The sequence below is a fragment of the Tursiops truncatus genome, chromosome 4 (genome assembly GCF_011762595.2).
Source record: "Tursiops truncatus isolate mTurTru1 chromosome 4, mTurTru1.mat.Y, whole genome shotgun sequence".
Lineage (NCBI taxonomy): Eukaryota > Metazoa > Chordata > Mammalia > Artiodactyla > Delphinidae > Tursiops > Tursiops truncatus.
In genome coordinates, this window is record NC_047037.1 from 3,277,635 (window position 1) to 3,294,674 (window position 17,040).

The window sequence follows — 17,040 nt, forward strand, 5'->3', positions numbered from 1 at the left end:
TACACAGCTGCTATTTAACCGCACTGCGCTGATGGGAAGAACTAAGATAAACATTTGCACTGTGGGACATTCTCTCATATGAAACTATTAACCACATTCAGCAATCACTCTAGGTGTCTTGACGTCCCCTGACTGACTGTGTGTAATTTACAATTACGTGCCTTGAGAACCAGTCTCTGAAAAGGGGATGTCAATTATCAAGTTACACAGGACCCAGAGTGCCTGGGATAATCTGAAACAAATTAATAAAACGTGATGGGTAGACGACTGGAAAGATGATGCTTACATAATGCTTTAAGAGTTCTAGGTACATTCAACGTACCTGGAATTATCCAATTTTAGCTAATGTACCAAAACATTAACATAACAATCAATCTGAAAAGGATGAAAAAATACTATGATGAGTAACTTATGCAGTGTTAAAAGTAAATATGTAGGGCTTCCCTGGTGGCGCAGTGGTTAAGAATCCGCGTGCCAATGCAGGGGACACAGGTTCGGACCCTGGTCTGGGAAGATCCCACAGGCCGCGGAGCAACTAAGCCCCTGTGCCACAACTACTGAGCCTGTGCTCTAGAGCCCGTGAGCCACAACTGCTGAGCCCATGTGCCACAATTACTGAAGCCCATGCGCCTAGAGCCCAGCTCCACAGCAAGAGAAGCCACCGGAATGAGAAGCCCACGCACCACAAGGAAGAGTAGCCCCCGCTCGCCGCAGCTAGAGAAAGTCCACGCACAGCAACAAAGACCCAATGCAGCCAAAAATAAATACATAATTAATTTTTTTAAAAAGTAAACACGTATAACCCCCTTATTCTAGTGCATTCACAAGTGTGAAGAGCACAAAATATTGATGCAAATCAAAGCATGTAAAAACGCTTAAGGATGGCAGCAGCAATGCACTGATTTTCCAATTTATCCACTGCCTAGTATTTTCAAATTAGGTCCAGCAAAAGGGATTCATCAAGATATATGAATCCTGCACTATTTACATATGGTATCCATACCACAATGTTAGCAGTAAAGATCACAAAAGCCTTGAATCCAGTAAAGCAGAACTTTTTCTGGTGGGGGGAGAGAAAAGGAACCCGCCCCAATCCTTTGAGAATTCACTGAAAATGACAGACCCCCGCCTCCAAGAGAAATAATATACGTTAAGAAATTCTACACTAGTGTAAAAAATCTGGTAATACTGAATCACTTCCCTGATAAACACAACGAAATCTTCTAGTTGGGAACAGTAACACAAACATCTTTTCCTTCTCAAAAATCAGCCCCTCTGTTGGATCTGTCTTGTGAAGGTCACCAACCAATGTGAAGTCATAAAATCCAACGGGTATTTGCTGGTCTTCACGTTCTTCCACCTCAAGCAGGATTACTTCAGAGCAGATCATCACTCTACCGCAAAACCCTGTCCACTCGCTGCTTTCTGACCCCATGTTCTCCTGATTTTCCTCCTTTCTCTCAGCCTTCTTTGCTGGCTTCTCCTTCAGATTCTACAACCTCTAACTAAAGATGTCCAAGTCTTTATCCTGAGCCCTCTTCTCACTATACCTTTCCTCTCCAGGTGAGCTAGAGATGTTCCCCAAACATTCAAGAGCCTCTATATACTGACGTCCCCCAAGTGTATACCCATCTCAAGTTTTAATGTGTCTGGAGTTCACGATATTCCTCTGAACTCCAATTACTTACAGCTAACATCTACTTGACACCTTCATTTGGATGTGTCACTGGCATCTATCTCAAACCTAACACATCCAAAAAACCTGATTTTCCTTTCCTGCTTCATCCCAACACACACACGCGCGCGCGCGCGCTTTATTCCAGTAAAACATCACCATCATCTACCTAGTTTCTAAAACTACAGAAACCTGGAGCCATTCTCAGTCCTCTCTCACCTGCCAAATGCAACCCATCAACAGGTCCAGGGGTTCTAAGCCCACCTCCACTGCCACTACCCAAGTCCCAACTACCAGCTGCCTGGAATAAAGCCACACCTTCCTTCCTGGTCACCTTTTATCCAACTCGTGCCTTCCTCCCAGCTATTTCCCACATAGCAAGGAGGGTGGGGAAAGACTTTTAAATCGTTACTTAAATAATGTCACTTCCCTGCTTCCAAACCTTGAATGGCTTCCCACTGTTCCCGCATCATGTGATTCCCGCAGCCCACAGCCTGTGTGTGTGCTTCCCTCTGGGCTGCTCTTCCCAAGGATGTGTTCTGATTTTCACAAGGACATCTCCTTTCTTCTCACCTTTCAGGTCTTTGCCTAAATGTCTTTCTAAGCCTTCTCTAAGTAACCCCCTCCGCGATTTTTCTCTACCACCGCACTGTTAATTTCTCTCCTACGAGTCAATACAACCTGTACTTACTAATCCTCTAGCTTGGCTAATGTCTGTACTGCCTACTAAAACTCAAGCTGCACAAGCCAGAGGCCAGGTCTGTGGAGTCACCCACAGAGCCTAGCACACAGAAGACACGCCTTGGAGATACTGCGGGTTCAGATCCAGACCACTGCCATAAAGCAATTATCGCAACACAGAGAGTCACACACACTGTCTGGCTTCCCAGAGCATACATAAGTTACGTTTACACTACAATGTAGTCTAAGTGTGTAACAGCATCGTGTCTAAAAAAGCCACGTAAACACCCTAAACAATACTTAATTGCTAAAAAATGCTGATCATCACTTGACAACGCGAGGTTGTCACAATCTTCAATCTGTAAAAGCCGTGGTATCCGTGAAGCGCAATGAAAGGTCTGCCTGCATTGGAAATGAATCCGATCTCATTCACTCACACTGCTGTCACTCTTCCACAGCACTGCTTCCTGACTACAATTCTGACTCCTTGAGCTGTACCCTCTCTAAAATTTTTCTTTGAGTCATTCCAAGCTGCTCCATCTATTGCTATTTGAAAATGTGTTTCAATGTCTTTTTCTATAGAACTTATTTTGGGTCCATCCCACATCAATTTTCCATCTATCAAGTTAAATAGATACAAACACCCAATTTCCTGGTCTTACACATAACGGTCATCATTTCAATGGTGGTCGACCTTACTGTGACCTCTCATTGACTATTACTATTTAAAACTTAGTACTGACACAGGTCACTATAGACAATGAGAGGTGACACCTGCAACAAATGCAATGCTGATGCTATGTAAGAGCTGGATAACACAGTCTCTCTATTCTGGCCTGGTCACGTTCTGGTTCACTTTCTCATGTTCAGGTTCTTCAGAAAGCAGACAGAGGTCAGTTTTTGACTACTTTGTTAATTCAAGTATTAGGGAACAGTATGCTGCTTCAAGTAGCAAAACCCGGTGATAACTTTCAGTTATGTCTGACATATGAAAACTGTTGGCTCTGTAGGACTTTCCTGACTGAGTGAGACATCACTCTGGCCTACAAGTCTGTCATCTATGCAGTGTGGCATGGACTCTACAAGCAATTCACTGTCACTCGCATGTATGTTTCAAGAAAGGAACAATTAGCACACAGCAGTTCCTGGATTACAGTTCTCCAGCAAGGAGCTCTGATGAGCTTCTTAGCCTTCAGAGTAGGAAGTTTCCCAGAGGATTAGAAGCGTATTCTGACACCAGTTACCAGGCCCTTTGTTTCACGTTAGAGCATGACTGCTAAGAGAGGCTGGATTAAAAAAAAAAAAAAAGAGGCTGGATAAGAATGGGCCCATTATGAAGCCCTGTCTCACTCCACTGATGATGGGGAATGTGTCAGATGTCTCAGGCGATGCCAGCATCTCCGACATAACCCACTCTGGAACAGCCCTGGGATGTGAGGAACGTCTCCGGAAAGCCCAATTTACTTAGCACTCCTAAACCCATACTCATTTGTTGGCAAACAATAATCCTAAAAAGTCAAAGCATGCGAATCAGAGGTACTGGCATTTTCTGTATACATCTTCCCAATCTAGCCCACAGCACCATCTTTTGTATCACACTGCAGTCCAGAGCTCCTCTGTGATTCCGGGAAGGTGAAAATTGCCAAAAGCGCTTGGGTGCCAACTTGGAAAGACTGCCAGCGACGGACAGCAGTAAAATGCAACAGCAATTTCCCCAGCTCTTGCCATTATTTTCTGAAGAGGGTAATGAGGACGTTCCATTAAATCATCAGACCCAAGTTAGGTTTTTGTGTTTGTATCTTAATTTAACAAATGCGTATTATTGTTTATCCACTCTCTCAGACAATGTCGGGATGCAAAGACATAACCCCTGCTCTCAAGGAACTTGAAGTCTCCCGGGAAAGAACAAACCAAAGAACACTGGGGACAGATGTTGCTTTTCAAGTAGCTGGACTGTTAGTCAAGGACCACGAAGGCTTCCAGTCCTCTAGAAACCGTCCCTCCATCATCAAGTTCAGGCCACCGGCCTTCCAAAATACACGCTCTCCACTTACAGCCTCAATTCTATATTCTACTACCTTCTCTACAATCGTGTTCAAAAAACACTGCATCTCCCTCTCTCGCCTTTTCACTTTTTTCCTCTCACTCTGCAAAGCATAACTTTAACCTTAACCTCCCCTAGGGCTCGCAGCTCTCCTCCTACCTTGCGTCTTTTTTCTCCAGGTCCTCTCTGCTTTCCCATCCCTCGTCTGCGGCATCCTTCAGAGCACAAGTCTCAATTCTCCTCTTCCCTGGGTGACAGGGTGTATGTACTTTATCACCCACTTTCAAATCTAATGTAGACCCTCAAGGCCGGTTCCAGCCTCAGCCCCCAGCCAGCCCACCTCAGATTCAACGCATGGAAACCTAAACACACGAGTGTCACGATGCCTGTGCCTCACTTTCAAATGGTTCCGCAAAAGTAAATATATGGAGATGGGACCGAGGCAAAGCAACTAAGGCGAAACGTGCACGGCTGACGTATCAGGGTGAAGGCTGCTGTTCCCTGCAGTATTCTTTCAACTCTTCTGTGGTTTGGAATTTTTCAAATTTAAAAAGTTGGGGGAAAAAACAGGTAGGATCAGAATCAAAGACAGAAATCATGGCTCATGCCTTTTAGGGAGTTTATAATCTATTTAATTTGTCTAGTCTAAAAGTAGGCTAGGTAGATCTGCGAGTTCAATGACGGATTCGTAATAAGCTCAAACGTATAATCGAAACGCAAGTATTTCCCGAGCGCCTACTGCGCAGCAGCAACATGCTAAGCGTTGTGCGTGGCCAACAAAGCACATTATTACACCTTGTCTACGGCTGCTACTGGCGCCACCACCTTCCCCGACACCCAAAGACCCCTGACTCCTTTCAAGTCCTCCACATGTAAATCAGTGGCCAAGTTCTCTGATTCTACTGCTGTCCACCTCTCTCCCCTCTCCACTTTGCTGGCCACCACCAGTCCCCAACCCAGGCCCACCTGGCCTCCCACCTGGACTACTGCAGCAGCAGCTCCACGCAGCCCTTGCTCTGTCTCTGTCCAGATGCTCAGCTCTAACTGGGTTACACTTCCAGCTCAAAAGCGTGTCAGCTGTTCTCCGGTATCAGTAAAACACGTTGAAGGCCCCCCGGTGACACTGAGGACGCACGTTTTATCCGTTGGTTCCCCCGCTCTTTCCCGTCCTTGGCTGCAGGTTGATTCCCTGCCGCCCAGCAGCACCCTCGTGCCTTTCCTCTGCGATGCCTTTGCTTGCGCTGGACTCCCCCCACAGGTGTCCCTCACTCTTCCCACCCACTTCTCATCTCCTCCCCTGCTCCAGACACACCCCCCGCACCCGGGTCAGAGTAATATGTCACTCCTCTGAACCTTTAAAATATGTTATCTGCATTTACTAATACTTTCCAAGTAACTTTCGCGTTTCCAAGTACGATCCCAAATCTGTACGGGCATTTCTCACCATGCTTACTAGACAATGAACTCCTTGAAGGCAGTGACTTTTCACACGTGACAGGCACTCATGGTCTGTGGCAGGAACCTAACGTTAGCATCCTGTACATGAATCCCAAAAACCTGAAGTGTTGCCTCCTAAACTCTAAGCAATTTTCCCTCAAAATACCGGTAACATTTTAACAGCAGTATAGTCTTATTTTTTTTTTTACTTTTTTGGAGTGGTAAAGTATATAACATTTGCCATTTTTAACCATTGGAGAGTGTACAATTCAGTGCCATTAATCACACTGACAACGTTGTGCAACGATCACCACTATCTGTTTGCAAAATTTTCATCACCCCAAACAGAAACCCTGTCCCCATTAAGAAATAACTACCCATTCTCCCCTCCCCCTCCCCCGGAAACCTCTCATCTTTCTGTCACTATGAATTTGCCTATTCTAGGTATTTCATGTAAGTGGAGTCATACAATATTTGTCCTTTTGTCTAGCTTATTTTCCCCAGTGTAGTATTTTCAAGTTCATTCATGGTATAGCATGTATCAGAACTTCATTCCGTGGGACTTCCCCTGGTGGTCCCGTGGTTAAGACTCCGCGCTTCCACTGCAGGAGGTGTGGGTCCAATACCTGGTCAGGGAACCAAGATCCTGCCTGCCATGCTGTGCGGCCAAAAAAAAAAATCATTCTTTTTAATGGCTGAATAATGTTGCATCATGTGTATAGACCACATTTTGTTTATCCACTCATCTGTCGACGGACACTTGGTTGTTTCCACTTTTTGGCTACTATGAGAAGCTAGGAACACTGACTCAATATTTGTTTGAGTCCCTGTTTTCAATCCTTTTGGGACTACACCTAGGAGTAGAATGCCGGGTCATACAGTAATTTTTTTTTTTTTGGCCGCGCCTCTCGGCACGCGGGACCTTAGTTCCCCGACCAGGGATGGAACCCAGTCCCCTGTGGTGGAAGCACGGAGTCCGAACCACTGGACCGCCAAGGAAGTCCCCCTACGGTAATTCTTTTTCACTTTATGAGAAACAGCAGCAGTACAGTTTTACAATCCACACACGTGGTCATTCGGTAAAGCACAACAGCCACAAGAGTTCCTACTCACTTAGGAAACAATTCACTTTTAGACAGATTTCCTTCCTCCCTACCCACTCGGGCCCCAGGTGACGATCTAATTTCAGGAACCTGACCCTGCTCTGGGTGCCACTTTGATCTGTTGCCACGCCAGTCTCCCAGTTCTCACTATTTTTCCACACTACCTTTTGCACACACAGGGAAGCACACTGTAGTAGTAACTCTCCAAATGACAATTATGATGATACTGAACATCATTCAGATGCTGGAAGTCACACTGATATCCTTAAGGCATTAGCAGATGAATGAAAGATACATAAAAGGAAGGACATTTTTTAGCAGGTAAGATGATACAGGGTTTTGTACAGGATGACTTCTGCTGAACCCAATTCTTAAACCCAAACAAGTATACAAAACATGCTAAACTTGGACGAGATGTATAAGCCTTTACTGTTGTGAGAAAAGGATCATCTCTTTTCACTCCAAGGTTAGCAGCCTGGGATTTCTAAACTGACATCTCATGATTATTACCACCAATGCCAGGAGATTTTATAAAACCACAAAATACGACAGTGTAAATTCACAGAAACGATCTGTGCTAACTTGGAGCATCTCTGTGCAAGGGGCAGGATCAGAAGAGGTCATGAGGGGGATCCTTCCACTTTTTACTCCACAACTTCTGCATTTCAAAAACACACATTCTTATATCATAATTGTGTAATGGCCTAAAATTGTATTTAAAATACAAGCAATAAAAGGCAATGTTAGGAAAAAAGATGAGCTATTAAAAAGAGCTAAATGGGCAGTTCCAACAATGTCACCATCTAACACAGTCAGAAAACTCTAATCTCATTTGAACTTTACAATGCTATGAGGTAGGCCAGCCAGGTATTCAGCCCTTTTAATAAATGAGAAAAAGATGGTTGAGAAAAAGCTTCTTAGACAACTACTTGACATTTTTTTTTAATGCTCTTCATGTGAGCCTTTACATCATCTTTAAAAATGGGCGATTTAGCTGTAAAACTTTAAAACCAACTCTATCTGATTACATTCTAGTTCTCCCCCCAAAATAAAAAGCATTGACTTAGTTAGGTTTATATATTTAGGAAACAGAAAAATAATGGTCAAAATGTAATAAAGTAATATAAAAGGAAATCTTACTTTTATTATTCTCCACCATGCTTGAAATGTTTAATGACTTCTTGAAGACACTTTGTCCTAAACAGAACCCCCTCCCAATCTTAAATTTTAGGTTTCGAGGCACTAAGTGAGCATTTGCTCATAATTCCAATATATCTATTAAGTGAAATCTGAAGTTTAAAGGACTTGGGCAAAATGTGTCATTTATTATGTGCAGACATACTGCCTACGGACATTTATGGCTACAGGTTAGTTACATAGCTATAACTAGTCAATTAAGCAAAGCGTGAGCCCCGGGCTATAAATAATAGCTACAAAACCGACTGTAGTGGCCCAGAGTTCACCAGCTATCTAAAAGGCATAATTTTACAATCCAATGCTGTAGGAAATCATTACAGTAATTAGGACAGCATTTTTTTCCTAAATGATTAAGAGTCAAAATGCAGGGAAAAAAGCCTAACAACCAAAAGCATGGTACATGAGTTGAGAGACTATTACATCTGTACATATAAATATAACCAAACAGTCCAGAGATACCAAGGAATGTGACTTAAATGGCAATATACAGCAACTTTTAAAATTCACTTAAAATACTTCTGACCTCGTCATTGAATATATTCCACATTTTGTTCTAAAAAAATCTACTCGACATAATATAAAACACTGAGGATTTAACTTGATGTGCTCACACATTATAACTTTTTTAGAAATTGCATTTCACACAAGTTTTGAAGTTCAATAACTTCGAATTCAAATATTTTTGCCAAGTGCTAAAATTACTGAACACATCCAGTACACCTTCAGGAGAAGGCACTCTCCCATTGATTCGCAACAACCAATGGTTTACTGAGAGGTTCCTATATGTCCACTGCTGTATTTTAATAAAGTAATGTGTTTAAATTTAAAACCACACACTGAATACTGACTGAAGAAAGGCAGTTCTACAAAAGCTCAGGGTATAAAACACGTTAATTGAAAGCTAATTATTTAACTCATTCAAAATATAATTTACAATTGGTGAAATTACAACTTCATAAGAACCAAGCTTTCATGTAGAATAACATTAAGTACAAAAAAATGCACACATTCAACAGATCACTTAATTCACATTTTAATTGGAAGCTAACTTCAAAAAGTATCTGCAAATTATCCATTTCCATCTGAAACAATGTACATTAAAACAGTAAATAACTCCATCCTATAAGGTACCAATACAAAACATAAAACCAAACTCACCTAAGTTAGCTGAATATCGGGGTTACTACATAACATTCTGTCAGTAACGCTAGTAAGCCAACCAAAAGTAGAAACTGCAGTTCATATTACTTAAACAGCTCTACTGAAGAACGTCTTCAGAAAATAAAGCAGTTTTTACTTTTAAAAGTCTACATAACACACGCTTCTCTCGCAAAATAAAAATGCCTGGTGTTCTCTCTGAAATCAGAGATATTTTTTCAAAATGTTTTAAGTATGTCGAAGTTTGTCTCCCCCCCCCCCCCACCCAATATCCATCCAGTTTGGTGCTTCGCCTGACCCACAGGTGATGGTCAGAGGTTTCACCTTGAAGGGGTAATTAGGAGGGTTTTCCAAGGATAAGAAGTTCTACATGTTCAGCAGCACATATCTCTCACATGGGAACTCAGCTAAAATGGTATGAAATAAAAGTATACTTATCTGATTTTTTTAAAGTGATTAATTCCATGAAAACCTTCAAATTGCTCACAATTTTAAATTTCATTGCACTTATAAGAAAGCCATTTATGCCTTGATACATGTTATAAGTTTTGAAACCATGCTTTAAAAACTTGATAACTTGACCAGCTAAAGCTGTCTGAACTCACAAGAGACACATGGAAGAGACGTCATACCAGACAGGGGCAATAAGTACACAGCACAGATCTACCACGGGGAAAGCCCATGGATTCAACACAACCAACCAAGGGAAGCTCCAGGCCTCCATCAGAACAACGATGCCACTAAAATGAAAAACGAAACCACCCCAGCCCTAAGCCTGACCCATTTCTCCACTGTTCAGGACAACAGTCTGAAAAGATTCTTAACTGCCATAAGAGAAATCCTCCAGAACGATTAACTGGTTACAAACTATAGTTTAAGAGCATTTCAAACTGAAAATGACTTACTTTCCTTACAAAACAGGGACAAAATTTTACTAAAGAACATCCCACATCTGACCAACATTAAGAACATGTTACCAAAATGGCAGTATTAAAGCTTCCATTTACTCCATTAACCATAGTTTAGAACGTTCAGTGTTCATAAGCAAAATATTTCATTTCCCTTTTCAATATTCCTGAATATTTCCACAGGCTCCCTTTAAATTCTGTGTAAAGCCACTGAATATTTTCTTGTGGGTAACAAATTCTTCCTCTACCTCTACAAGTTTAGGACACTTCTGAAACCTCACATCCCATTCCAATAACAATTCTGAGAACTGAGAATGAGACTAACTGTTATACTTAATTTTTAAACTATGGGAGTAATAGAATGGAACAATTAATCTCTCTCAAATGGCTCTGTTGTAATTTAAGTCCCTCCTCACTTCACTGCTGATTTAGTAAAATCATCAAGTCTTCCACCTTGACTCAACAGTGACCAAATGGCTATTCTAAATAAAATCAAGTCATCACCAAATCCTTCAAAAGCTGGTATCAAATTGTTTTGAAACTGAAACACACATTATGTATACAGTCTAAATAAAGCAATTTCTAGGAAAAATATCCCCATGGAAGAGTTTAAATCTATACAATAATTTAAGGCAAAACCTTTTTATCAAAGCCACAAATTATGTCCTGAATAGGTCTGCCCAAAGTCCAACAAAATTTATAGAAGTTTGAGGATCCAGTGCTCGATTTAACTCTATGCTCTATCAGCTTAGTAGAGAGCATGAATAACAGATTAAGACAGCAAAGCAATTTTCTAAACTAAAATGTACCTAAGCATCTAAAAGGTTTTACATCATCCTTAATGACCTATCAAAGATCCCTGACCAGGCGATCATACATCTTTGAATTCACTTTACACATACGTACAAGGGTCCACTCCAAATAAATCCACCACTTCTCTTCGACATGAGACTGCATGGTCAGACGCTCATCAAAACGTTATATTCAGGTTATTCAATTTCAGCTGTTAACTTTATGTCAGCACCCAAACAAGCATTAACCAAAGAACAGAAGCAAAAGTTTATAATGACGAGAAAAAACACCTAAAAGTTTAAACAGAAAAAAAGGAAAAAAATGTAAAAGGAGCTCACCTGCAGTTGGGTGGAGGGTCTAAAGTGATGTCCGCCAGCTCCTTCTGAATCCTGGAGACAGGAAGCGAAGGGGGGAGAGAGAATCAGGGGTGGGCGGCCGCCCCGCAGGGCAGACAACCCCCCCCCACCCCGCCGCCGCGGACCGAGCTGCCGGGGAACAGGACCTGCACCCCGCGAGGAAAGAACCGGCCCTCCACCGCCCTGGGTTCGAATCCCGCCTCACGCACTACGGCAGGGCTATTTCTCACCAATTTCCACTTAGGAAATCGTTTTGAAGCTCCTCACTCGCAGCTAGTTTCCGGAATTGTATCACAATGTGGGGGGGGGGCGAGAGAGCACGTCCCCACCACCACCCCGGAGCCCGCGGTCGCCCCCCCACCCAGCACCTCAGGTTCCCTCCCCCCACAGAGCGCCCTCCATCCCGGGCCGCCGGGCACCTCGGGTGCTCCCACCCCACAGAGCGCCCCCCCCCCGGCAACCGGGCACGGGCACCTCGGGTGCTCCCCCACCGCAGAGCGCCCCCCCCAGGCCGTCCGGCACCTCGGGTGCTTCCCCCTTCCCCCCCAGAGCGCCCCCCCAGGCCGCCCGCGTCCCCGGGGACGAAGCCAACATGGCCGCTCCCGGCGAGGCCCGCGGGCGCTGGCTGACCAGCCGCCGCCGTCGGGCTGGGGGCGGCGCGAGCCGCACGGGGGACCCCGGTGGGCCGCCCCGCCCCCGCCGGCGACCCCGCCCCCCTGCCCGCGCGCACGCCGGCCGCGGACGAAGCCTCGGGCCAGGTTGGGGACCCCACAGCTCGCCCGCCGCCTGCCTCCCGGACACCCCGGCCCGCGGCCCGCACAGGTGCACCGGCCGCACGCACCGGCCGCCCTCTCGGCTCACCTGCCCGGCCCTGCTCTAGCCCGGACACCCTCTCACTTCTCTTGGGCCTGCACCCCACACCGGCTCAGAACCCGGGACCCCCACCCAGTTTCCCATCTCCGCAACGGCCCGCGACGCTACAAAGAGCCCATCCCCCACCCCTAGGCCGACGCCACCCGGCAGTTCACACCGAGCCATGGCCTTTGTCTTCAGCTTACCTAGGCGCTTCGAGCATCAATTCCTACGACAAAGTTTGAGGACTTTAAGCCTCCTCCACCTTCTAAATGGAGCCTTCTATTTTTATAACCTTTCCTGCTCCTATCATATAAAGCCCTAAAGGGCTACGTTACAACTTAAAAATCTCACCGAGGCTGCACAGTAGTAAAAAACTAACACACACACACACACACACACATACATAAAATCGCAATGGATGCTTTTCTCTTCCCGGAGGTTTTCTGAAGGTAGAAAGACAGGCTGGCTAGATGCAATGAGGAATATAGGTTTCAGAAGACACTGTTCTTTCCATTTATAAGTAAAGAGAAATTTAATTCTGATTGGGGTGCTGATTAGGGAAGTTCTTTCAACTTTCCTATTGAAGGACATTTCCTGTCCCCTACAAATTCTGGTGAACTTTAGAAACGGCTTTGCTCACTACTATCTCTGATACCTACTTAGCTGTGTCCTGCTCAATTCTATTGCTATCAATTATCATTTCAGTTCGGAGACCTTGGCATCCCTGCTGTTTGACTCATTATTGCATGTCAGACTAAAAGTTTGGAACCCTGGCTTCCTGATTCTTTACCTGCATCTACTAGAATAACTGTATATGTTAAGACCTATGTACACGGGCCAAAATAACCTCGCCCTGAGCACAACTTTTATAAAAACACACATTGACTTCACTTCTCCTTGTCAACCCAACCTCTCCCTATAAAACATTCACTGAAAAGGTAGCTGCTTCTTTAATACCTAAAAAGTATAATGCCAGACAGCTTTGTCCACTTCATCTCTACAACCAACACCCGCACCGTTTCTAGAGTACTGGTAAAAGATTCGTAAGAGTAACCCACACATACATTCCAGAGTCATTCTTGTCCACACCACCCTTGATGGGGGCTTTTCCTTTACGCGTGGACTCAAAACCAACATGCCGTTTCCAACATGCAGTTAAGTAACCTTCCGTCTGCCAATTCAGGTTTCTCTTTCATTCTATCTCCTGGTGTTATGTGCCTTTTCCAATTCTATGGACAACACCCACCTTCCAAATCAACCCATTTCCCAGAGCAGCATCTATAGGGTCCCACTACCATGACTTTTCCCCTTATTCTTTCCTGGATACACTGTCCCTCTCCACTTCTTTACCTTTACCATTAACCATAGCTCTGCTTTGCACTAACAGCCACTCTCTCAGCAAGATTCCCAGGGAGCTAAAGCTGATGTTAACTTTATACATAAAAGTACCGTTGGTAGCTTCCCACCTTTCATTTGTTTTACACCTACCATCTCTTTCTCAAGCATTTCCAAATGAGTTTTTAACCTCCTTAGCATATATGGACAAATTGTGTCTAATGAAAAAAATCCCCTCTGTAATTTGCTGACACAAAGCAGACTATTTTATATTTGATGCCTGTGCCTTTAATCCCCAAATATATTCATGTACACCAGGGATATGCAGCAAAATATGAAAATACTAATGACCTAAAGCACATATTCTACCTTTAGGTCAGGCCAAAAGCTGCCCCAGCTTGGACGGGGAGCCCAGAAGCTGGGGTGCGGGGGGGGCGGTGACTAAGGAAAGCCCCATCCAAAGTGGGCAGGGTAGAAGCCAAAATTCTGGGGGAGAACCAGCACAAGGCTAATCAAGGAGAGCCAGTCAGGACTCCTGGGAAGCTGAGACGCAATCAAACTAACCCTCTGAAAATGAGAACAATCTTGCCAAGACATCTTGCCACTTAACTCTACACCTCTACGCTGTTTGCAATAAGCTGAAGTCATTCCTTCAACCTCCTATGGTCAGGTCACCAAAGCACTTTACCAACTTTCCAAATTTCAAGTCAGGGAGAATGACAGGACAAACTTTCAAACTCTGAGAGTTTTGGCTCACTACTCGGTGGAGAGATCTAAAGCCTCATGTTCCATTTTATTTTACATTCTTTAAGACAGATATCTCTCTCTAACCTACCATTTGGATTCCTTACTATCTTTCTGGTTTGCCACTTTAAAGTTTAATGACTGTACACCTGACAGCAGAAGGATTTATGAAAAGGTATGAGGGTTCCCAGGAATCTGCTAGACATTACTTTAAGGGTCATGGGATCAGAGGATACTGCTACTGAAAAAAGATTAAGGTAAAAGGTAGCTTCTTCCAGAGACGTAAGAGGAAGAGAGGAAAGAAAAAGAGCCACTGCTTGAATTCATCTTGAAAACAAAAACCAAAAAACAACTGTACAGCCTAAGAGAAAATAGCATGAAAAAAATGTGAGTTCCCCTGAAATTTGGTAAACTGAAGTTCCGAAAGAGAACAACAAAGAATCCCCCAAATAGCCTAAATAACCATTTTACATCGTTTATTGATTCATCCACTTGCCTCAACTCTCTAAAGCAGAAACATCTCTTTAAATTCCATCCGAAAACATCTATCTCCACCTATTACATGTTTTACTCTGCTAATGTGAGTTAGTTATTCCTCATGCAATTTGTGAAACAGATCATATGTGCAACAGGTGAGAAGGAAGTAAAATGGTAATAGAATTCGCTGTGATAGAGCTGTCCGGGCAGGTATTAGTAATAAAGTGGGATGCCAGCCTTGGGGAGGGTCACAGATTAGTGATTATAATAGGACAAGTCATCTGAAATCAGACTTGGGGGTCGCTAATAATACTAACAAGGATTCTTACAAACTGCAGCAAGATATGGGAAAGGCAAGCCACAACAGCTGCATGTGGACCATGATTAAAAGAGAAAACAGAAGAAGCAACAGAGAAAAACCATTAGGGCTTCCAAGGCCCTCTTTTTCCTTTTTAAAAACACATAACCCGTGGGGAGCGTTTAAGCTACCCTCCTTGGAGGCAGACCAAATGCAGCAAGAGGCAGTCCGTTCGGGAAATAGGAAGCCTGCTGGCGTTGGGGGGTGGGGTACGGTACCTCTTGGCGCTGGTGGAGAGGAGTTTGGAGTTTTTGCTCATGCTGACTTTACTCTCCTTCTTCTTGGGGGTGTTTGTTTCTTTCTCGGTTTGCTGGTTGGAGGACGATGATGAGGAGGAGCTGGTGCTGGCCCTCGAATCGTCATCCGACATAGCGAACCCCCCACCCCACCCCGCAAACAGCCCCTGCAGGGGGAGGGAAACAAAACAGAAACACAAAAACCATGCAGCCAGTGTACAGAAGGAACTCGGGCGCTGTCAGGAGGGCTTTGGCCCGGGGTGCACCCGGCCGCCCACCGCCCTCCACTCGCTTTCCAAAGTCTTCAGGCCCATCACGGCTTTTGCAAATCGGACGTTGCTTGTTTATCTCTGGCCCCAACTGGGGGACGCGGTGGGAAAACGGTCGGGGGCGTAGCGAGCAGCCCCTCCCTCGCCCCCCGGGGCTCCCCTCGGGGCAGGGAGGGGAGCAGCCGGCCGGGCGGGGGCGCGGGGCGCCCGGCCGGAGCGGGCAGGGAAGGTCCCGGCGACCGGCCGACCGGCCTCGGGCTGTTTTTTCGGCGGCTTTCCGGGGGTCGCGGGGGACCGGGGGGCCGGGAGCGGAGTTTGGCGAGGTCGGGAAGAGAGGAGGGCCGAGAGGAAGCCGAAAGAGGGTGGGGGGACGGAGACGGGGAGCGGGTGCCAGGGTGGGGGAAGGGAGAGGCCAGCGGGGGGGCCGAGGCGGCGAGGCCCGAAGCCCCCGCCGCGCCCCGACGCCCCTCCGCGCCGCCCGCCCCTCGGCCGTCCGGCTCGGGGCTGCGCGGCCGGGGCGGGGGTCCCGAGCACACGCCCGATCGGCACCCCCGGTGGGGGGGGGACTCGGCCTCCTTGGCGGAGGAATAACAATGAGCCCGTCAGCCCCGGAGGGGTTAATCCCCGCGGGCCCCCGCCCCGGGGGAAAACGGGGCTCCCCCGCCTCCCCTCCCCCGCTCCCGGCCCCCTCGGCGGCCAGCGGGGGGCTCCCGGGGCAGCGCTGACAGTTCGAGCCTCGGCGCCCCCCCGCCCCCGACGCGGGCTGCCCCCGCACCCCATGCGGCCCGGGGTTCCCTGCCCATCCCCCGCGGGCGGGCCCGGCCCCTCTCCGACCCTCCGGCCCCGTACCCGGCGGCGAGGAGTGTCCCCAAGGCCCGGCGGCGCGGCCGGGGGGCGGCTGGCGGCGGGGGGGATCCCCGTACCTCTCTTTGTGTCTGGCTGCTCCGTGCCGCCGCGGCGGCTGCTGCTGCGGCTGCGGCTGGGCCTGGCCACTCGTGTCTCTCTCTCGCTGGGAGAGAAGCGGAAGTGCAGCAACAGCAACTATTAAACAGGCAATGGCTTCCCCCAGCCACACACGCTCGCACACACTCCTCCTCCTCCCCGCCCCTCCCCCACCGGCCCGGTCCCACCCACCCGCGCTCCCCGCCCCCTGGACACCTCCGGCGGGTCGCGAGCAGCGCTCGGGGGACCCCGGGAAGCCCAGCGCCCTCACCACCCGGGACGCCGAGCCAGCGGGCGAGGGCTGTGAATTTCCTCTCAAGTGGTCTGGGGACCCCCGGCTCCTGGGCTGGAGCGGGGAAGCCGTTTCGAGACGGGGGGGCGGGGGGGCGCCGGGAACTGTATGGAATAGGGCAGTCACGAGAGTCAGTTCTTCCCAAAAGGGCTTCTGGAAGGGGCGGGGATGGCAAATCGGT

General features: G+C 46.7%; 1 protein-coding gene across 2 annotated transcripts in view; it reads right to left on the reverse strand.

Annotated features, from left to right (window-relative positions):
* The window catches only part of UBE2E1 (ubiquitin conjugating enzyme E2 E1), a 75,837-nt gene extending 59,211 nt beyond the window's left edge, over positions 1–16,626 (reverse strand). The window contains exons 1-3 of one of the 2 annotated variants that reach the window (XM_033855260.2): positions 16,549–16,626; positions 15,339–15,523; positions 11,334–11,384 (exon numbers count right to left, since the gene is read on the reverse strand). In XM_033855260.2, coding sequence (XP_033711151.1) covers positions 11,334–11,384; positions 15,339–15,490 — 203 coding nt within the window. In that variant the 5' untranslated portion in view covers positions 15,491–15,523; positions 16,549–16,626. Of the gene's footprint in view, positions 1–11,333; positions 11,385–15,338; positions 15,524–16,474; positions 16,491–16,548 lie in introns of those variants that run through there. The other variant, XM_033855261.2, reaches the window with a different exon arrangement.
* Positions 16,627–17,040: the final 414 nt, after the last annotated feature.